The 22,421-nt window shown below is 47.7% G+C and overlaps 1 protein-coding gene and 2 non-coding genes across 5 annotated transcripts; 1 reads left to right on the top strand and 2 right to left on the bottom strand.

Annotated features, from left to right (window-relative positions):
• The first annotated feature begins 68 nt into the window (after positions 1–68).
• On the top strand, positions 69–142 carry TRNAT-AGU (transfer RNA threonine (anticodon AGU)). The gene has a single exon. It is a non-coding gene; the product is annotated as a tRNA-Thr (tRNA).
• A 3,918-nt stretch (positions 143–4,060) lies between these two features.
• TRNAL-CAG (transfer RNA leucine (anticodon CAG)) lies at positions 4,061–4,143 on the bottom strand. Its single transcript has one exon. It is a non-coding gene; the product is annotated as a tRNA-Leu (tRNA).
• Positions 4,144–7,570: 3,427 nt separating this feature from the next.
• On the bottom strand, positions 7,571–22,408 carry BTN1A1 (butyrophilin subfamily 1 member A1). Of its 3 annotated transcripts, none has more exons than XM_073890356.1 (8): positions 18,490–22,408; positions 15,274–15,409; positions 14,732–15,079; positions 12,729–13,010; positions 10,870–11,019; positions 10,357–10,377; positions 10,237–10,263; positions 7,571–9,856 (listed from the first exon to the last, which is right to left on the bottom strand). In XM_073890356.1, exons 2-8 carry the CDS (start codon positions 15,350–15,352, stop codon positions 9,183–9,185), a joined length of 1,581 nt encoding a protein of 526 aa, XP_073746457.1. In that variant the 5' UTR covers positions 15,353–15,409; positions 18,490–22,408; the 3' UTR covers positions 7,571–9,182. The 3 variants fall into 3 exon arrangements, with proteins under 3 accessions (XP_073746457.1, XP_025746932.1, XP_025746930.1); XM_025891147.2 differs by lacking the exon at positions 18,490–22,408 and adding an exon at positions 16,004–16,653; XM_025891145.2 differs by lacking the exon at positions 18,490–22,408 and having other exon boundaries at positions 15,274–15,975.
• Positions 22,409–22,421: the final 13 nt, after the last annotated feature.

The raw sequence follows: 22,421 nt of genomic DNA, 5'->3' as shown, positions 1-22,421 counted from the left end.
AGAAATGCAACCAACAGAAGCGAAGACCATTCCTTTTCACTGTGGATTCGAAAAGGCACGACTGTGCTGGCTCCGTGGCTTAGCTGGTTAAAGCGCCTGTCTAGTAAACAGGAGATCCTGGGTTCGAATCCCAGCGGGGCCTTTTGCGGTTTTTTCCCACCCTCAATAAAGAGGATGAGCGAACAAAGTGTAATAGGAGGGGTCGGTCCCCCTACGGAATTTAACTCAAGTGTTTTATGTGGCTCTGAGATTGAGCTCTTTGCTTGCAAAGCGAAGATATAAAGACGAATTTACATTTCTTTAGGGAGAAAGAATTTCTACTTTTCTTGATGTCAACGTCTGTATTTCACATGTAATATGTTTTTAGCACATACTAAAGGAACCAGGGAAAGCAGAAGGCAAAATCGCCAAGTTTAAATTACAAGCCACATCATCATCTCTGGTCATTCTATTCTCTTTCCTGGGGGAATTCCAAACGGATGCTCTCTCACAGTCTGCAGGCAGTATTTTTAGAAAGGTCAACCTCTGGAATGATTGATAAAGGTTTTGTTGATAAGCTGCAGCATCTCAGTTCATAGCAGCCACTAAAACCCCACCACATAACACAAGCTGTAAATAAGTATTTTAAAAGGTGGTTTGTGTCCGGAGTTTTTTGGAAAGGAAAATCAAACCGAAACAAATATTTGTCACTGAGATTTCAGAAAAGAAGGTCAGGGAGAAGCATCTACTTAATTGTATTATCAGAGTGGATAGCCCACTAGAACAGGCAGACTTGAAGAAGTCCAGAAGAGCTGAGGTGCCTATTCCCAAACTCTCCAAGAGGGAAGAAAAAAAAAAAGAGAAGAAAAGCAAGTGGGAAAGAAGTCTGGAGCTCTACTCACAGCCAGGCCCCTACAGAAACTAAGACGATGGAAATGGAAGCTTGCTGAAGCTGTTACTAACCCTCTTGCTCATCTCCCACCGCCAAACTCCCCACCACCTGGCACAGAAAGTCCCACCAGCCTGCTTTTACCTATAGGGCACATTATTTCATGTAGATGGTCAAGGGTTGAAATATGTGCTATCTACAGAAACAAAGTGACCCAGTACTTTGAGAAACAGTTCAGGGAACAACTCTATTCTTATGGAGAATTTCTCCACTCTGCAGCTTAACTCCCCACTTTTCTCTATAGGCGGCAGACAGCAATGGAAAGGCAGACCCTGTTTTTTACTACATCCTCCCATCCTCTGCTCATGAAAACCTTTCTTCCAGGTCTAGAGTGCAGATGTCTATCAAGTGCAGAGGACAGCTCAGTCACCAAGCAGAAGTCAACACTAGACCGCTACTTCATCCTGTTATTGAATTCGACTTAACCTTCACTCCCCTGCTCCATCAGGGTCCAGGAATACCTTTCCTGGGATGCTTCCAGCCCAGAGGCCCCTCCAGAGATCGCATGATCTGTACCACTGAGGTAATGGTACTGGCTACTGAAGCTATAGAGTATTCCAGGTGAAAAGTCTAACCATCTCTCCCAAAAGCTTAAAAGCCTTTCTAACTCTCCACGTATCAATCACGAAAGTAATTTATATGTACCAGTGGAAATGACTTACAATCAAATGCTTGTTTATCCACCCAGTGCCTATTTGTCCAGAGCCAAGTATATGGCAAGCACCATGCTAATCATACACACGGGTCATGAATTGTGTTCTAAAAAGGCTGGGGGAAGGAGTGGCAAACAATTCGATGGTGGCTTGTAATAACGCTGAGAGTGGGGGTACTGTGGGCCACGGTTTGCTATTTAACCCAGACTGGCGGAGGTAGAAGGAGGTGGGGGCAGACTCCGTGCAAGAAGTGACGTCCAAACTGCTCATGAAGGAGATGTACAACTTCTGCAGGCCAAGAGAGTGGGCTGGGGAAAAGGTGTGGACAGAGTGCTCCACGCAAAGGGAATGGCGTGGACCGGAGGTGACAAAGAGGATGCCCAGTGCGGGTAAGTGGAAGCAATGAGGGCAGGAGGTGTGTTTGCACCTGAAACTCTTGTGTGGACATGACCAAAGGCCTTTGGGCATCCTCATCACTTGTGGCCTCATGAAGACCACAGATGGACTTGACCTGACAGTTGATAAGTATCAAGTGCTTCATGGATTATGTTTTGTTTTGTTTTTGCTTCATGTTTTTTGGGGTTTTGTTTTTGTTTTTGTTTTTCAAAAAGACCATGTGTTACCAAAGCAATAAAGGTAGCCCTTGAATTTACTAGTTGTGAAGTAAGTAGAGTCTCTAGCTAGACTGCTGAGGTTCTCCTATGAGGAGGTGGAGCTAGACAGGGACCATGTTTCCCATTTCACTCTGGATAGCAACACTCATCTACTTGCTTTCTAGCTGACTTTGTTGCCATCTGGTCTACCTCCTGGGGCAAGGGCTATCTCTGGATCTCAAGAGTTCCACACAGGCCCCTGCAAAGAACAGGTGCTCTATTGGAACAAAAAAATACCATTTATCTGGTGTTTATTATTTCCCAGGCATTTGTTATTTGCCAAGCACTTCATATATATTAAGTCATGCAATTCCCACAGCATCCTTATGAGGGAAGGTTCAATTATTTCCCCTACTTTAAAGAGGAGGACACCAAGGCACGGGGATACAAAGTCACCTGGAAGGCCATACAGCTCCTAAGTGACAGAGTCAGGGATGAACCCATGTAGCCTGAATAGCATTGAACCAACCTGTTGGCCCTCCAAGTATCTCTAAATGCTTCTCCTCTTTGCACCTATTTGCCATTTCGTCCTTTGTCATATGCTGCCGAGGCCCAAGTGGAGACTCGAAATGGGCAGAAATGGACTGACTGTGCGACCTCCTGGGCAATAAAAGAAACCTTGTTTAGTTGCTCTTTTCTAACCTTATTGATGACAATCTTTCTAAGAAATACCAATTCACTTTTCTTTCAGTGTATGTATGAACGTTTCTGTGAATTTTGAGGAATTTGGGAGAAGACAGAATGATTCTGAATATCAGTGATCATAAAACAGATCCACCCTGTTTTTGGTCTTTGTAAGTGGGTATTAGATTGGATTTCTTTTTTAGAAAGGAACGGTGAGGAGAAAATTCTAGTTACCTGGGATTTTTGATTACTTGGGGTTTTGTAATAAATTATGTAAGAATAATAATACTGTCCAAGTTTGGAGTTCATAATAGAAACATTGTATGCTAATATTTGTAACTAGCTATTAATGCTTAAGATAAACAGGCTGGACATCAGGAAACTTGAATTTTAGGGCTATTTCCGAAGACGTCACTAAACATGAATTTCCGTGTTTCTAAATCACATTCCCTGGGTCCGGGATCCTGTTATAAAGTGCAAACTTTGCAAACTGCCCCGATGGACAGACCCCCATGACCAGCCATTTGCTCCTGTTGTATGTCAAGGAAAGCTTCAGAGCAGAATATGTAGGAAGATGTTCATCAATAGCACCCTTTTCTGTGGTGGCAAGGCGTGGGACCCAATCTGGGAGTCATCCCTGGGTGAGGAGGCGAACACGCAATTGCAGATCTCTGTGCAGCAATTAGAAGCAATTGGTCTAGATGTGGTCTAGATGTGCATACAGTAACAGAAATAAGCCTCAAAACCATGGTAGGACAGGAATAAAGTAAAAATAGAATGGGATATGTGAAAGAGCGTCATTTACGTGAATTAAAAACGCAAGCACTGAAACCAAAAATGTATGCTCTACAAACACATTTAGAAAGAAAAAGATTACCTTTCTCCAGTAATTTCTTATAGTTATTGGGAAATGAGATTGAGAAAAGGGTATTAGAAAGAAATCTATAAGTAAACAAAACGAAAGAGGGGCCCTGGGGACATCAGTGTAATTTAGGAGTTGACATTCCTTCAATTCCTTGAATATGAGGGAGACAGAGGAGATTAAAAATGCTAGTTCTTAAATCGTCTTCTAAGTACATAGTGCTTAATTCTAGAGTGCGGATAAGAAATTTTTTTTAAAAATTGATTATCCTAAGGGGTGGTGGAATATAGGAAAGGTGGAGGGATACATTCACTAGCGTTAACAACTAAAAATACGGCTTTGTCAGGAGTGGGATTCGAACCCACGCCTCCAGGGGAGACTGCGACCTGAACGCAGCGCCTTAGACCGCTCGGCCATCCTGACTCGGCGAAAGCAGCTCTTGCGCCGAATTTACTTCTGGGGCTGCAGAAACACTATTCGCTTCTTTGTTCAAGACACGGGAACTCCTCGGTGGAAGAGTGAAAGCACGCCTTCGAGATCTGCCCGGGGCGCTCGGTTGCTGGGGGTTCAAGGGGCACCCGCTGTGCGACCTCGGATTCGATTCCAGGCCCCGGAGGAGCGGGGCGGGATGCCCGGGAAGAAGGGCACTCTCGGCAGAATCCTACAGAATCCTCGGCATTAAATAATGCTACCGTGTTGCTGGCATACACACTTTGCCCCAGGAGGCTCTAGGCCGTTCCAGATAAGTGCTGGCTGAGGCCGAGCCCGCAGATGCTCGCTTACTCCTCCCCAGCCTTTCCTGTAAATCCCCCAGCGGGTGCTTACCGCCCTCGCCCCCGCTCCGGGAATCGGTGTTAGGAGGCCGGCTGGTCTGGCTTCTTCTGAGTGCATTTAGCTCTGTGCACTGAGGATTTGCGGGCGTTACTCTATGGATGTTTTACTGCAATAAATAGTTTTAAAAAGAAAAAAAAAAGAAAAAAAAGAAAAAGTGAGTAGTTTCTGTATCTAGTAAACCCGGCAGGCGGGGGCCTTGGTGCCAAGCCTCCAGTGCAGCCACTTTCGGAACATACCTGAGGTCAGATGGGACCACTTCAGGTTTTCTCGCCCAGCGTTAGAGTCAGGACCCTGTGCTCACAATAGCGCTGCCTGGGAGTCTGGGAACCTGACTGAGAGTTTCAAACAAAGCTAGAAACTGGTCACTTAACTGCCTGCGGGATTGTAGACAAGTCATTTTGCCTCTGGCCACCTGACAAACTTTCCTAGGTGCTTGACAGTTACATCTAAATTCAGTTGAAGAACTACAGTGCTTCGTCTCTTAAATTATGCATCAAATCCCCATCGCCAGGGAACCAGTTAGAGGCAAATTCGCAGTCCCATCCAGACCTACTGAATGAGACGTTTGGGGGATAGAGTCCGGTAAGGTGTGTCTAACAAGCGCTCCATGTAATTCGGAGCCATGCCCAAGTTTGCAGTCGCCCGCTTTGAGCACAGCAACCCTGTCAGGCCTCAGAGACCCGGCTCTGCCCTTAGCCGGGGGTGAAATGTGAAAGCCTGTGGGTATCGCCAACATCCCCCCACCTCAGACCTAAGAGTGCCACCTGGGAATTGTATTTGGTGGGACTTCCCCTCCACCCCTAGGGGATTCTCCGGTGCACCCAAGTTTGAGATCATTATTTTAGGGGTTAGCTGTAAGAAAAGCCCAGATCTTTCTTTTAAGGGTAAAGTGGAGGGGCCACATTCAAAAAAGTGTTCAGGCCTCTGTGGCACAGGGCTCTGGCCTGAAATATGTGTGAATCACAGAGTGTAGGGGCCCAAAGCACAGCTTACAGGGATGTGCGGAGGCTCCGAATGCGTGTGCCCGCCTGCGCCTCGACGTCTGAATGTGACTCACTGGAGAGGGCCAGGGATGACTATAACCAAAGGAAGGTGTCCCCTGGGACCTGAAAGGCCAGAGCCCAACCCCTCCAGGAGGTAAGATGGAAGCAATCTGTAGAGAATGTTAAAATCCGATTATTGGAGTGCTTGCATGGGACGAGGTTGTACGTAAGCATTTTGTGAAGACAAACATATCTCTCAAGGATGCAGATAAACTTTCTGGGTTTTAGAGGTCCAGCAACACCAAATGTCATCTCTTTTAGAAAATTCAGGAAAAAAAAAGCCAGACCTACCAACACTGATCATTTCCTCCAGGCCCTGGCAGCAGATGCCTGCTAGAAAGAGAGCCTCAAGGCTCATCAGGTAAGTTCTTCCTTAGAGGTGTCTTAAGCAAAGAAGCTAGAGCTGGGGGGGGGGGGGGGGGGGGGGGTGGAAAGGAAGGAGACAAATGTTTCCTATGAATCTACTGTCAGCTCAGTACTGTGTCTGGTGACCATTTTCCTTGAATGGTCAAGGAAATCATGGATCTTGGGGAGGTCAAGGATCATGGGGGAAGGGGAGGGGAGTCACAGAGATGATTAAAACCTATGACTGTCTTTATATTCTCGGAGAGGGGTTCTTGGGACAGCCCCGTCTGTTCTGGGTGAGATTTCACATAACATTTCAGGATACACATTATACATTAAACTAGCAGAGCACCTGTCTGAGGTTCCCAAGTATTTTTAAAGAAATTTGGACTTTTTCTCTGACTTTCCAAAAGTATAATTTGCACACAAACGAACACTTAAAGTCATGATAAATGATGTTCTTCTCCCAGGAGGGCAGTGGGGGAGGGGTGGCATGGGGTGGACAGTGTGGGGTGCGAAGTGTTTGAGGCAGGGGCATGGGAAGGACACTGGGTGTTGGGGATCCATGAAATGATACAGGAAGGGGCCCTTTCTATCTGGTTCTCTGGGTGCCAGCCCTTGGTCCAAGTAAAAGGTGGCACACTTAGTTGCTTTTTTCTTCTCCTGACCCTCTTCATGCCTAAGACTCTCCCACCTCGGTAATTTCTCTAAGCCTCTAGTCCCGCTATTCAACTGTGGTTTGTTCACGGAAGATGTCCTAGACACAGAGAGCAAGGACACCAGCGTTCAGGTCCTGCTTTGCGCACAGACTAAATGCTTTAAATCAAATCACTTCACGGCTCCTGGCTTCAGATTCTCATCTCTGGAAGGAGGCAGAGGGAAAATGTCGACAGGCACTTCTCATCCATTACATCTTCTCAACCTCTTCCCCAAATACTTGTGTGGTCTCCTGATTTACAAGCCTTCAGGAGGATTCATTTTAAAATAATCTAGCAGTACATATATGGAAATGTGGTTATCTAGATATGGTTATGTAGGTGTTGAACCCAAAGTCCTAACTCATAATCATAACCACAATCATTACCAAAACCTAACGGAAATGGGGCCTGGGGGCTGACAATAACAAAGGTGAGTAATGGAGAGTTGTTGACAGTGTCGTAAGTCACAAACCACAAGTGAACGTGACGATAATAGACCTGTCTGGTGTTCAGAATTTCCCCCTAAGAGACCATGTTGGGTCTTAATTTGTCACAGTCTTCTGTAAGGGTAGTTAGTAGACTGAAAATTTAGCAAAGTTGGTTTTTAGCTTAATCATGAGAAATGTAATGTGGTACAACAATGGAAATAATATGTTAGGGTGAGCATTATTTGGAATTTGGATTTCTTGTTGTTTGATCCATAACAGATCTGATTCCAGTGATTTCCTAGCAGGAGACACACATCTGAGGTGATTTTCCCGCCACTTGGGGAACCTTTGGAGACTCACATTCTGTCCCTTTGGGCAGCAGATTGCATTCAGGTCAGACCTTCTGTGAAGACCACTGTCGACCCTTGCTTGGGGCGACACAGGGAAAGTGCGCATGTCACTGAACTACAGGGCTTTGAAGCAGAAATCCTTGGAAAAGGGGTTTCTAAAGATCAAGTTTTTTTGCTTTTGGTTTTCCGATTACAAGGCATTACCATTAAAAATTTCCCAAATATTTCCTCCCCCTGGAAAAGTGCTGTGAACATTTGAAGAGGTGGCCTCACTCACCTACACCAGGAGTCAATTACCTTTTTAGGAGTGGATATGGAGTCACCCCCGCCCCCTGAACGGAGGCTGAGTGGGGGCAGCCACCAGCACGCTGGCCTCTGTGGGCAGCTAGATCCCCACGCGCCAACAGCCCCTTGTGCCTCCTGCCTTGGCGAGCCCCCGCCCTCTGGCCACGGGTGAGCCTTGGACACACAGACGCGCGGCCGTGGCCAGCCAGCTGCGTTCCCGCTTGTTCTTACTTCACTTGCACTTGTCGGGATAAAGGAAAGGTGCAGGTGCTGCCTTCAGCAATCAACAGACTTATTTATTAGGTTAAGACCGTGGGCGACATCTACTCTGGAAACTGGAAAAATGCAATGGAAATGGAAGGTGTGCGCCCAGATAAATCTGCAGTTCGGGGGCATGCCCTCGAGCCACTGTGTACAGGAAAGTGCAGACACAAGGGGACATGGTCAGCTAGCTGAGCTCACACCAGCACGCAGCATCTGGGGGCCCAGGGGAAAAGCAGCCTGCGGGGTGGGGCGAGTGAACGCTGGCAGGGGGTGCGCATGGGTGGCAGGGGGAGCGAACTGAAGGTGTGTTTGGGGGTTTAACCCAGAGGTTGGGAGGAGGGCTGAGGGGCGCCGAGGCCGACCCTGGCGGATAAAGGGGTGATGTCACTGAGGAGGATTCCTGAAAAGCCTCTGGGATGGAGAGATTCTACAGTGAAAGGAAGAAGAGAGCTGGAAACTTGTGTGGCGTCCACGGAGTGAGGTTGGAAGGACCCCCGGGGTGAGGGGGAAACAGGCCGAGGCCGAGAGGAGAGCAGGATCTGGGGCACAGCCAGGCACCCAGCCTGGGTTTGGTCTGAAGTTTTCTCTTGGATCAGATCTTTGGTCTGCCCCCCAGCCCCGCTCATTTCATCCCTTCCCCAGGTCCCCATGCCCATGGCTCAGATCCCGCGGAAGTAGGGCCAGTTTCCTCTACTTTGTAGGAGGTGTCTTAGAAAGCTGGACATACAGGCCCAGAAAGTCTAGAAGCGGGCCAGGTGCTCATCATTGGCCTGGGTTCCCCTCACAGTCCATCGTGATGTACCCCCCAGTTCCTTTATGGGATTTCAGCCTTGAATCTTCTCTTCCTAGAACCTTTTGGGTTTCCTGCTTGCCGAAAACCTGTTCCTCTACACATCCCTATTCGGGACGCCCAGATGTTTCTGTCACAACCCCATGCCAACCTAACCCCATCTTGATCGCTGAGCCGCCCCTCCCTATAGGATTTGGCCTCCGGGGACAGGAGACTGCTGCAGCTTCAGCGTGACCTCCTGCCCCCTGAGGATCAGTACAGAAACCGATGAGGAAGGCCCCGCACCCCGCACCCCACCTCCCAAGACCAACTGATCCCTCCCCAACAGGGGGAAACAGGGGCTGGGCGGGCCTGGCCGCTGGTGTGTCAGAGGGGCCGGAGGGGAGGGCTTAGGACAAAGGAAAGTAGCTGGGCTGGGACATTCCTTAAGGTGCCCTTTGGCTGGGCTGGATGGGGATTAGCTTAGAATGAAGGGTATCTGTATCGCCAGAGGCAGAGTCCTCCCCCATGGGGGACAGTGGGATCTCCTTAGTGAAGTCCTTGGCATCAGCAACAACTGTGACTCTCTCAGGCCCGTTGGTGACTGGGCAGATCATCAGGGGCTTTTTACCACAGGACCACAGGCAGAAGAAAGGCCGGAGCGGGCCAGAGAAGGAGGCGTTGGAGAAAGTGTAGATATGGGACCTATCAGTCATATTGTAAAAGGAGACCTGTCCTGATTCGTAGTCCAGGAAAATCCCAACCCGATGGGGCGGTCCTGCTAAGGGGAGAGGGGTCCGCAGCGGGGTTAGGGCCCAGTACCCATTCCCATACAACTCCACAGCCCAGAACCCATTCTCAGGAGTCATGGGGTCAAACCCTTTCCTCACCACATTCTCCCTGCACACCCCGACCACCCAGTCAGCCCTATCTCCCACCTCCACCTCCCAGAAATGTCGCCCTGCCGTGAAGGTCTCACGACCCAACACGCAAGGCCAGGAGTCAAATCTCTCTGGTTTCTCAGGCAGTTCCTGACGTGAATCTTCCAGTCGGACAGATCTGGAATCCTCATACAAAAAGAGGTGGGGGTGGGCGGTGTCTGGATCCAGAGTCACATCAACTAGAGACAGAGAGAGAGCAAGTCTGAGCATCAGTAAGCATTAGGGGTCACAAGACCTATTCCTTCTTCTCAAAAAAAAATAGAGCACTGTTCTAGAAGTTGGCAGGTCCCCACAGGAGGAGAGCTGTTTGGCCCCCTCCTGTGACCCATCAACAGTCACCCATCAAGTCCCTGTCAGAGGGGCTTGTCTTCTAAACGTCTTCCAGGGGCCTTCTATGTGCCTTAAGGAAAATGTGGAGGCCATCTGCCATCATCTTTCCCCTATCTATCCCCCCAAAAATGGGTTAGTGTTTTTATTTCCAAGTATGACAGGACTTTGAATCCCGGGGGCATAGAGCCTCAGAGCCCCTGAGAAGTCTGAGAAGTTCAGAGCCACCGACCTGCATGCACCGTTGCCTTTTTCAACTCTGCAATGAAAGAGAGAGAGAGTCAGTGACAGGTTTTCTAATAAGAGAGAGAACACCTTGTTGGCGAAATAATGACAAGAAGAGAGAACTTATTGAGTTCTTCCAGGAGTTTCTCTGGAAAAGAAACAGAAATACCTTAATGACCTTCTAGAGTGGACATGAGGGAGGGGAGAAAGCTAGTGTGAGGAACACACAAAGGAGTGAAGGGTTAATTCATGATTACCTGATCCCTGTAACTCTATCAACAAATGAACAAGGATTATGGGTTTGTTTGTTTGTTTGTTTGTTTTCCTAAGAAATGTGCAGGAAGTTCCTACTGGTTTGGGATCAGATCTTTAATCTTTCCTGGGAAACCAAGTTAGAAGTGAGGAGAGAGTCTGAGGGAGGGTAGTGAGTGAACAGCAGGTCTGACATCTCAATTAGCACTGGTTTTGACTCCTTTGCCCCAGACCTTCATATAGGGTGTCAGAGGCTTCTGGTGCCTTAATATCCCCCTTCTTGACTCTCAGAATTCTAGAATCAAATATCTTCCCACTGGCAGCCATCCCAAAGGACTTGGATCCAACCCCACTCGGAAGCATGCCCGACAAGCAGCCTATGACTTACCCTTAGAGCTGAATTCATCCTTTCTCTGTCTGGATCTTTCCTTGTAGAGTCTCCAAGTGCAAACTATGGACCCAATTGTGAGAACTCCTAGGACCATCAAGATGACAGCCACGGCCACCATCCAGGGAGTCAACTTTGGGAAGAAGGAAGCTGAAACAAAATCCACAAGAAGGACGGGTTGTTGTGCGACTCTGAGCAAGGCCAGCTCTACTTGATTCCGAAGGTGGTTGGAAGAGAGGATGACCTGGCCCTCTCCCACTCCTCCCAGGGCAAAAAATAGACCTTCTGATGCTGCTGCTCTAAGCTTCTCAGAAAAATTTTGATCTTGGTGGGAGAGGGTAGAGAAAGAGAGGAATGAAGATGAACAGGAGTCATTTCGGGCCTGACAGTGTCACCTTAGAGATGGGGACTGGCTGGGCTTGCAGAAGATAATGCCTTTGGCTGGAGATTTACTACACCTGCCCTTGGAAGGGGAAAAGAAAAAAAAAGAAAAAGAGATGGCTAGGGGGCGCCTGCATGGCTCAACTGGTTAAGCATCTGCCTTCAGGTCAGGTCATGATCCCACGATCCTGGGATTGGGCTCTCTGCTCAGCGGGGAGTCTGCTTCTCCCTCTCCTTCTGCCCTCCCCCGCTTGTGTGCTCTCTGTCAAATAAATACATAAAATCTTTAAAAAGAAAATGGGTAGTTCAAAGCCCAAATTCCTTTTTTATGGATGGAAAATGTCAAGGTTGCGGGGCGCCTGGGTGGCTCGGTTGGTTGGGCAACTGCCTTTGGCTCAGGTCACGATCCTGGAGTCCCGGGATCGAGTCCCGCATCCAGCTCCCTGCTCAGCAGGGAGTCTGCTTCTCCCTCTGACCCTCCTCCCTCTCATGCTCTGTCTCTCATTCTCTCTCTCTCTCTCAAATAAATAAACAAAATCTTAAAAAAAAAAAAAAGAAAATATCAAGGTTGCTACAAGATTACCCTGGATTTCAGCCGTGCTCAGACGGTGATCCTTTGTAGAGGGAGCTCAGCAGTGCTGTGCCAGCCAACAGGAGAAAGGCCAGACTCACAGAAGGGTGTTCATTTAGAAGAAAGCAACACTAAAGGTCCCCACAACCTCTTGAATTTCTGTTACATTGCAGAAAGCCTTATCGGCTCAGTAATTCTAGTTAGTGTGCCAAGATAATGTAATTATGTTTAATTTTGTAAGAGATACAACCATGATCTATTTTGGTATCAGTTTTTCAATAAAGTTTTGATTATGGGCAAGAAAAAGAGAAGAGTCACTTCGGGACAGGACCTGGGAAGTGAAGAAAGTAATGGATCAATTCATGTTATTGTGGAAATCCTTTCTTAACTCTCAATGCAGGATGGAAGCCAAGGGGATGAAGGAAGTAAATCAGGAAGGGAAAATGTCACCTCTGTGTGCTACAGGATGGGACTCCATGACCAAAGAATAAGGAAAGGTTCCTGCCTGAACCAGAGGTAGTCTGGAGGGAATAATGAGATTTGCCTTCCTGAGGACACTGGAAACCTAGACGGAGCTCTAGTATAGGATGGGGAAGACAGAGGGGCAAGGGTAGAAATGGGTTTTCTTGTTACTCAAGGAGAGAAGGCCCCAGAGGCAAAGCCTCTGTATCTAAGATATATCTCCTAAAACGGAAAATCTGGAATTTCTATGAGATCAAGGCAGATTTTATGCATTTAGAATCTTTTCTCTTCTAGTAAAATTGGTGGGGCTCCTTCATGTCAGTGGTCAGGAGCTTAGGTGGGGACAGTAGACAGCTGCACCATGAGGGCATGCCTTGGGCAGGTGTCCCAGGTAATATGGCCCTGAAACTGTGTCCAATAGGAACCCAGCGTTGATTTCACTGACCTGGTATGGAAATGTTTCCTTCCTTCTGCTGGCCAAGAAGGAGGTTCCGGATACAGCAGGATATATTCTTCATGAAGGGGTCTCTGATGATCACTGAAGCTGCCACAGTGAACAGGCCTTCTTCATCAGGATTCCTAGACTCTGACGTGGATGGAAACTTCTCTCCCTCAGAAGTCCTCCACTGTACCTGGGGCTCTGGGTACCATCCTACTGAGGTACACTCCAGCTGGACCTCTCCACTTTCTCGAACTTCCATGTGGATGTGAGGATCAGAGCCCAGAGCTATGGAGAGAGAGGCTGGCCTTACTTTTTCAGTGAACACCCTTCTGGGAGCCTTATAACCACAGGGTTACAAAGTTTGAGAAAAAGAAGCACAACAGGGACTGGGAGTGAGAGGGACTCACCTCCTGTTTCATGACACAAGGAAGCTGTGGTATCAATAAAAGGAATTTCATAACCTTACCAGAGAGGGATGCCATACTGGGAGTTAGGGTTTGAAGTGAGGGCAGAAGTTTGATGGACAGACATAGGGAGCTTTTCTAATCAGCAGGAACAGGGAGACCAATGGCCAAATAAGGCAAGTAAGGGAGCTCCAGAGAGGGGAGAGAGCTTTGCAGTCTGAAGTGTTATGAAAAGACTTTGAAGAGGAGAACAGGAGTGCGTATTTGAGGATGATCCGAGAAGGAGAACTTGAAGAGAAGGGGATTGCAGCTTCTTTGCATTGAGATTGGAGCTGACAATCGAAGTTTCCTTTACCTGTGATACTGATTCAGGAATTTTCTTAAGTGGGTTTCAACCTCATCTTCCCCCCAACACAGTTATGTCCTAACATATATCAACATAAAGCTGTTTTTCCCTTCTGTCTTCAGCCTGATTATTTTCTTACAATTCTACAGACTAGAGACAAACACCAAGCTGCAGAGAAGACACCTCAAACACGTGTCCACACTGTTAGCTGAAATCCACGTTCCGGTATGTGTGTCTACGTGACAATGCGGATTCTGTTCATGGAAAGCGCTGCCACTTTCAGAAGAATCTCAAATATATCTCTCACTCATAAAAGGTAATAATGACATTCTATGCTATCACATCCCTAGGGTTTTATAGTCAACTTTTAAGATAATTCTCTAAAAAGGAAATGTGAGTTATACATAATGCTGCTGCCTGGGACACCCTGTTCTGAGGCAGGGACCCAAATTACACCCCAGTATTTTTTAACTTTACCTTTAATATATACATAAAAGGCAATACATTTATATGCTGCAGAGCCACCGACCTGCAGTCTGAGGCACAGTAATAATATCTTACAAGCATGCAATGCTTCTGCAAGCGTCGACAAGGCAGTTTCTTAGGTATCGTGTAATTTTATTTCATTCTTGCAAAATATCATTTGATAGGTGCATGCCCATTTTTTCAGCAGGAAATAAGGCTCAGAAAGAGATTTGTTTGCTTCCATTCACTAGTAAGAGGGAAAGTCAGAGCACAGTGCTTACTCTCCTCCTGAATGCTTACCATTTGCATTATGGTTTCCACCCTGAATTTGGGCTTGAAGGCAAAAAGGAAACAAAAACCAAACACTTTTCTCGGTGGATCAAGAATGTTAAGGAGCAGCCACGCTCTAGGATCTTAGGAAATCCGCCCTTAGGTACTAATCCATAAAGCAGCTTCAAAGGATGCGCACCAGAGCCTCACCGTAGTGGTGAAAAATAGACACGACCTAAATGTGCAGTTCTGAGACCGGATCAAGTGTATTACGAGGTACTCACGGAGAAGAATGTTATATAGCCGGTGCATCTTCCATTTACTTAACTCATGACATGGCGAAATGCTCTGTCCCCACTCTCAAACGCCCCTCCGAGTCACCTCCCACTCTAGGCCTGCCGACCTTTTCCATCCCAGGAGGGATTTGGGCAAAGAATCTGGTGGTTTCCAAAGTCACGGGGCCACAGGAAAAGGTACACCGCCTGGAAGTCGCCAGAGGAAGGCTAACCCCGCGCGCTCACCGGCCACCTGAAGGTGCACGCTGGCCTCCTCGTAGCTCCCGTCCTGCCGGAAGAAGCATCGGTACTCGCCGTCGTCCGAGGCCCTGACCCGGTGGATCCTCACGGCCACGCGCCCTGCCGCGATGTCGCGGGCCACGAGCGTGGCTCTGCCGCGGTACTCGGCCACCTGCTCCCCGGCCTGCTCGCGCCCGTCCCGGCGCACCAGCACGGCCGCCGCCACCTTCCTGCGGAACCAGCGCAGCTCCATGCGCTCGGCGCTCACGTTCGGGGACAGGTGGCAGGGCAGCTCGATGTCGTCACCCACCATGGCCAGGATGGGCTCCGCCGGCCCGATCACGTCGAAGTGGGCTGCGAAAACCAGGCGGGCAGACAGGGTGCGGAGCGGGCAGCTGAGCGCAGACGCCGACCGGGCTCAGTGCCCGCGACCGTAGCTCCTGCGCCTCGGGGACCCCCGCGGAGGGCGCTAGCGAGACCTTTAGTGAGCGGTTCCGGCCGGGGGTGCGGGTGAGGGGACCAGAGAGGGAGACCCAGGCGGCGCCTACCCGAATCCGGCTTGCACAGCTGGAAGAAAGTGAGGATGAGCAGACCCCTGGGGAGGGAGAAGTTTGGGGAAACCGCCATCTCCAGCCTTCCTGGGGCAGCAGGCTGCCGGGGGTCCACGGTCGTCAGAACTTCCGCCTAGGAGATGAATGCACAGGAGATCACGAAGTTTCTTCAGACACCCTTCGGCTGCGTCCTCCCTACCGCTCTTTCCAACCTGGAACGCTCTAGACCTTTGCACCCGAAACTTCCCCCTCGCCTCCTCCCACTGCGGACTCTCTCGGTCGGTGCAGCCTTTGGCACCCGCGCAGCCACCGCCCGGTCTGCTCAAGCACGGGTACAGCCACAGAATAGGCCCTGAAACCCCAAGGGAATCGCAGGAGGAGGGAATGGTGAGACACGGTGCCCATTAATGGGTTGCGTGTCAGTGAACAAGTCTTGGGACCACCGCTCTATAAAAAGCCTCTTTCTCCCCCAAATATAGTAACTTGGTATTCGCTTTCTGCAGTGACAATAAAGACGAAGCAACGGAGGCAAAGACAGGAACCAGGGGATTGAACTGGAGGAAAAAAGGGGAAAGTCGAGAGGAGAAGGCACAAGAAAGGGGAGCTGGAGAGAGAACAGGGTGCGGGGCAGAGGGCCCAGGACTGGGGGGAAGGAGCCAGAGGGAGAGCAAATGCCCTCCTGGCTGCTGGCGCTCTCAGGGGAATGAGAGCCGCTGCAGGTACTGACCTCTGATCCCGGAGGAAGAGGCACCAATGAGCCCAGCTACCCAGTGACAGAGCTGCTCCCGGCCCCAGGGGCCTCAGTTAAAGGCCAGAGGAAGAGGGAAGGGGGAAGTGCTCCCAGCAAAGCCTGCCCCCAGGCCCCAGATGCATTTCCTTTGGGGGGAAAAAAAAAGTTTTCCAGAGAGATGAAGGGTCTGTGCATTTGTGGTCTTCAGCTCAAAGACCAGGATATACACTGATGAGCTGGACTAAATAAAAGGCAATCAGCTGAAAAAGGAAGAGGGTCGGGGCAACACTAAATGAGATTGTAAGGCCTTAAGCCAGTTCATTCACCGCTTCAAGCCTCACTTCTTTTACCTCTAAATTAGGAATATCGTTAATAATACCTTCTTTGGAGAGGCGCTGCATTAAATGAGAATAAGCAAGTAAAGTGCTTAGCATACCATAGGGATTTAGAAGAGGGTAAATTGTTATCCTATTGTTGTTTATGTGGGTTGAAAATTTAAAGGTAGGCTGGGAATGCATGTGTGTGATTCCGTTTTCAAGGCCTCCAAGAAGTTACCTCCCTGCAAGCAATTCAGCCTGCATTTCCTTATTTGGGGCTAAACTTCTTATTGTTATGAAAAAATTTAAAAATATGGAAAAATTTGTTTATTTTTAAAAAGATTTTATGTTTATTTCTTATGTATTAATTTTATTTATTTTTATTATTATTTTTGAGAGAGATAGAATGTGAGCTGGGGGTTGGGCAGAGGGACAGGAAGAGAGAGAACGTTAAGCAGGAGCCCCACCACAGGGTTCCATCTCGACACCCTGAGATCATGACCTGAGCCAAAATCAAGAGTCTACTGCTTCAATGGCTGAGCCACCCAGGCACCCCTTTAAGACTTTATTTTTAAGTACCCTCAGGGTGGCACCTGGGTGGCTCAGTTGTTAAATCTCTGCCTTCTGGCTCAGGTCATGATCCCAGGAAGCCTGCTTCTCCCTCTCCAACCCCCCTGCTTGGGTTCCTCCTCTCGCTCGCTCTCTCTCTCTCTCTCTCTGTCAAATAAATAAATAAAATTAAAAAAAATAAGTATCCTCTACACCCAATGCAGGGCTCAAACTTACAACCCTAAGATCAAGACTTGCATGCCTCACTAAGCCAGCCAGCCACGTCTGGAAAAACATTTTCTTTAAAAAAGTAGACATCACTCATAATGTCACCAACTAATGATAGCCTCTATTCACATTTTGGCAGAATTGATGAAGCTTTTGCATAATTTGAAACATTGCTTATGCTTATATAATATCATATCGTAGGTTCCTATGATTCCCAAGAGGGTGGGATATCTTAGTGGGTTTGTTTGTTTGTTTGTTTCAGATTTTATTTATTCATTTGAGACAGAGAAATAGAGAGAGAGCAGGAGCAGGGGGAGAGGCAGAAGCAGTCTCCCTGCCGAGCAGGGAGCCTGATGTGGGACCCCCACCCAAGCCAAAGGCAGAAGCCTAACCATCTGAGCCACCCAGGTGCCCCTCTTAGTAGGTTTTTGGGTGGGTTTTTGTTTTTTTGTTTTGCCTACTATAACTAGTACACTTTATACATAAGTCTTTGTCCACATCTTTGATAACTACCTGACAAACTTTCTGATAAATTCCCAGAAATATAGTCATCAGGTCTGTAAGTTGAATTATGAGCTTATTGCCGAAGTTCCCTCCTGAGCTGTTAAACCTATCACACCCGGTTAATGGCAATGTCTTTCTCATCTAATTCCTGCCAACACTGAGGGCTATGCCTCCCCATTATCTCTAATGGGATGGGTGAAATAGATCAAATTATTATTTTGCTAGGCATTTACATGGCAGTGAGGCTGATCATTTTTCCTATTAACCATTTAATATATTCTGGAAGTGATCTTTTCAGGCGAATTGCCCATTTTCCCCCAGACAGATTCTGCTGTTTCTTATCAGTCTGTATGCACTTTTTATAAGTCAAAGATGTCAGCCCTGTATTACATTTGTGGCCCAAATCCTTCACCACCCCAGTTTGTACTTTGCCTTTTAATTGAGACTGTGAGTAAGACCAACAAAAGATCAGGGCTCCAGCTGACTCTCCAGACTGCCAGAATGACTCTTCCCAAATGCAGATTTGGTTCTGTTTCTCTGGAGAACCCTGACTAATTAATACAATAGAAATATATCCCTTCCGTTCAGTGTTTCCAATACTATTGGTTATGTAGCTGTGATTTTACGGATCCAAGTATCGCATCTGATTTCCTTTCCTTTCCTGTACAACTTCTTGTGCTTTTTGGAGATGGAGGAGGGAAGGCGTTAAATGGTTCCTCTTAGTTCCTTTGCTTACTTTTCTGTGTTCTCATCACACATTTTTCCCGCCTGTCCAACAGCCTCTGAGTACCGTTTCCACCGTGAAATCTATCTGATGATTTATCAGCGCTAGGACATCCCCTCCCCATCCCTGGCCCTCCCGGAGCAGCGCCTCTTTTAACTTACCCGAGCCTATGCTTCCCTGGAGGGTTTTCTAAACAACAGATTCTGATTCGGAGGCCTGGAGCAGGATCAGAGTTTCCCACTGGCTGCTGGTCGGCAGGGGCTTTACCTCGATCCTTCTTCAGAAGCCGCAGGTGAGGAGGAGGCAGCTGCGAGCTTTCAGTGAATTGTGGACATGCCCCTGAGGGGTGGCTCTGGCTCAGGGTCTCGGGCTCATTTCTTTTGCTAGACCAATCTAGGACAAAGGATGAGGGCGAATGGGCACCGGGTGTAGTACTGAATGTAGTGGCTTGCGAGGGAGCTTTGCAGTCAACTGCTCTTTCTTGGGGCACACACTGTTGGCATGCTGATAATAATCAGAAGTGACTTAATGATAGATCCGCATTATAACAGTGACACCATTCCCCTATTTACCAAGCCTGTGTTCAATTTAGGTGAGTTGCTGCACCAGGGTTTGCATAAGGGAAGGGTGGCTAGAAAGGAAGTGAGGAGGCCTGGAGAAGACACAGATGGATTTCTGTGTATTAGAGGGGCTCGCGGAGGTGGAGGGAGATGAAGTGTGTCCTGGGGAGCAAGAAGACGCTGAGGTCTGGCTGAGTGGGGACATCTCTTGAGTCATATTCCTGGAAATGGTTTTGCAGTGGAGAGTTCCAGGAAACACAGAGGAGGGGCAGACAGGGAACTTACGGGAGCCAACCAAGTGAGGTTGGACTGAACAGGCGGAAATAGGAGGATCCCGGGAAGGGGTCAGGGTCGTGTGGACCACTCTTTGAGTTCTTTCCAGAATCTACCCCCTGCAGCCTCTTTTCCTACCTGGTAGGCAAACCCTCCAAAGCAGGGCTACCTGCATTCACCGTCTGGGGGGAGGCTATACGAACATGAAAATACAGAGTTTAGCCCCACTTTGGCTGAGGATCTTCCAGGGTGAATATCACAGAAAGTGTATGCAGGTGATTACTGAGAGAGACAGACAGACAGACAGACAGACACACACACACACACACACAGGGAAACTGAGAAGACATAAGAGGAGGGGGGAAGGGAGGGGAGGGGAAGGGAAGGGACAGAGAGTCAGTGAATGTAAGAGATTCCAAAGGCATCTCTTTTTTCTCCAAAGAAATGAGACACCGTGCTAAGAATTGTCAATTACCCTCATGAGAAGACCTCTTCCAGCCTCCTCACTGGCCTCCACTCCCAGCCCTTAGCCCCTACCCATCCTGCCTGCACCCCCGCCCCAACTTATTTCCGAATTATCAGCTTCAGATGAGTGTGCCTTCAAGTTACTCAGGGAAAGAGAAATGAGTTCGCTAATCTTACGGTCACCTTCCAAGAGGCCTATATGTCTCCTAAGGAGCAAGTTGATGCAATTTACACTATCTCCCTTCTCTCTGCCCTCATCGCTAAATTGTTGTCAGTATTTTTCATTTTCGTGTATCCTGAGGCTTCGAATCCATAGTAAGTAGGAGCTCAGAGTCCCAGAGGAATGAAGAGCCACTGATATGCATACAATTGTGGTTTTTCCATTTTGCAGTAACAGAAAGGTTTTATAACAGATGCAAAGCCTTGTTTAAAGAAAAATGTGGGAGAACCCCAGAATTCTCCAAGCTCTTTTAGGAGTTTCTCTGGAAAATAAACAGAACTAAAGCAATTAAGATTTGAGTTAAGACATGGAAAGGAGGATGGAATGTGCTTATGAATCACACAATGGAGTGAGTGTTCCCTTCTGTGAATACCTGATTACTGAAAACCTATCAATAAATCACGAACAGGAATGCATTTTGTTTCAGTTCTTAGAAATCTGCAGGAAGTTCCTTTTGGCTCTAGATGCTAAGAGATGTTGCTGTATCTGGGGAATTTAACTGAAAGTCTGGAGCCAAGTTTGGGATGGATGGGAATGAGGGCTGGGAGGCTGATAGGGTTCTGACTTGCTTGTGGTCATGCTGGACCCCACCAGCTAAAGCCCACCTGTGGCCGAACCCAATTTGATGGGACCTGTGACAGCAGCATGGATCCCATACACCGTGGGGAGGCCGGGAGGTGGGGTGTCTCAGTGAGAGGGTGTGGGAGGAATTTATAGGATTTCAGTTTGTGTTGGGGGCTTGGGGGAGGGTCTAAGAAGGAAAGGTTGCTCTGGATGAATGCTGTTGGAAATCAGGCCACTGCTGTTTGATCAGATATTCTACTTTTTATTAGGAAGTAGAACAGAACAGGTTAAAATTCTAATTGGTAAAGCAGCAGCTAGCTGAGACAGGGATGTGTGGTCACTTTTGTGGTTTGCATGTGGTCTTGTGTCTTTGCGCTTCAACCTGGTTACACAGGAGACGTGTTTTGTCTCCATCACAATCGCGGAATGGGCTTGTCTGACAGTGACAGCCGCCGTCATACCTGCTTTTTGCTTTCTCAGAGACCACATTCTCCTTCTGATCTCAAGGTGTTCGGGGTTTTATAACCTTGAGAATCCCTAAAAAGGTTTTTTATTTACTTATGTAATCTCTACACCCAACGTAGGGCCAGAACTCAACCTCAAGATCAAGAGTCGTATGCTCCTCCAACTGAGCCAGCCAGACACCCTGAACCCCTTCCAATTTTGAACAACTTAGAATCGTATTTCTAGATTCTGGATTGCGATGACTTTTGACTGGAAGTCATCTTAAAAGACATGGAATCCAAGCATGTCTAAGGTTTAAATGCTTACAAGGCACAAACACCTGACAAGCAGCCTGACATAGTGTAACAGGAATCAAACTCATCCTTCCTCCCTGTGTGCCCCCCACCCCATTTCATTTCCAAAATAAAAATACTGTCCAAATGAGAAGCCTCAGGCATGTGATGACCACTGAGCATGTAAGGAAGAGGAAAGAAAAACAAAAACAAAAACAGAAATTTTGATGATGAAAGGTAACAGAATAGGCCACCCCAAATATGCCACTTTGTCATAGAAATTATTTGAGCTGAAGGTAATTTAGAAGCAGCCAAAGCAGTTAGAGGCAAAGACTTCAGTAGAATTTTAGTTCTGAATGCTGTAGGGAAAATGCATTTTCTTTGGAATTATCCATTATGTGCATTTAAACTCTGCCAGAAAAAAAAACTGTTTTAATCTACTTTTTGTATTTAGTAGTTATTTGTGTAAATTAAAGCTTTTCAAGTTAGAAGAGAAAAAAGGGCACCTGGGTGGCTCAGTCGGTTAAGTGTCTGCCTTTGGCTCAGGTCATGATCTCACAGTCCTGGGATCCAGTCCCACACTGGGCTCCTCGCTCCCCTCTACCCCTCCCTGCTGGTGCTCTCTCTCAAAAATAAATAAAACCTTAAAAAGAAAGAAAGAAAAAAGAAAAGCAGCCGACACAGGAAGTGCTCTTTACCTTCCCCCCGCTTTGCCTCAAGGCTGGATATAAATTCTCCTTTTACTGGAGACTGACATTTACCAGTCCAGAGAGGAACCAGAAGAATCTATAGACTTTTCTCCATTACTTCCCTCCCTTCTGTTTACCTTCCCTTGGGGCCTAAATTTGTTTTCCTTTGTCCCGTCATCTCTCTGCAAATTTACTGTACGTTATTGAAGATGGTAAATTAAGTTGGAATTCTAAGCTGCCATTCAGAGTTACTTTTCATGTGCACTGCCTGCATTAACTGTTTTTCTCTTGTTAATCTTTTTGTTAGAGTCCTAGCTGAAAACCTAAGATGGGGAGAGGTAGTTTGGCTTCCCCTACAATGATCTGGGGAGAAAGGGCAGGGTGCCCCCACGACGTGCCCCTCTGGCATACTGATTATCTTAATTAAGTTACTTACAAAACAGCGAGTTCAAGGACACTCACACCCTCCTCCGTTCCACCGAAAGTAGGAAGCAAATCTCCCATATGAAAAATACCCTCCCTGTACTAGGTAAAAAGGCACCCATAACACCAGAGACTGGGGACTGGAGAAAGCCAAGAAAGAAG

This window comes from Callorhinus ursinus, unplaced genomic scaffold, assembly GCF_003265705.2.
Source record: "Callorhinus ursinus isolate GAN/ISIS: 27379988/994484 unplaced genomic scaffold, GSC_fseal_2.0 scaffold142, whole genome shotgun sequence".
Taxonomy (NCBI): domain Eukaryota; kingdom Metazoa; phylum Chordata; class Mammalia; order Carnivora; family Otariidae; genus Callorhinus; species Callorhinus ursinus.
Note: the sequence above shows the minus strand (reverse complement) of the source record. Positions and strands in the feature narration are given on the sequence as shown.

Excerpts from the sequence above, each read along its gene's own strand:
- BTN1A1 (XM_073890356.1), bottom strand. The coding sequence starts at position 15,352 with ATGGCGGTTTCCCCAAACTTCTCCCTCCCCAGGGGTCTGCTCATCCTC. Across the intron at positions 10,264-10,356 it reads GAAACTCCTGGAAGAACTCA|AGTTGAAAAAGGCAACGGTG; the intron begins ATAAGTTCTCTC and ends CTTTCATTGCAG. Across the intron at positions 9,857-10,236 it reads AAAGGCAACGGTGCATGCAG|TTGATGTGACTCTGGATCCA; the intron begins GTCGGTGGCTCT and ends CTCTGTCTCTAG.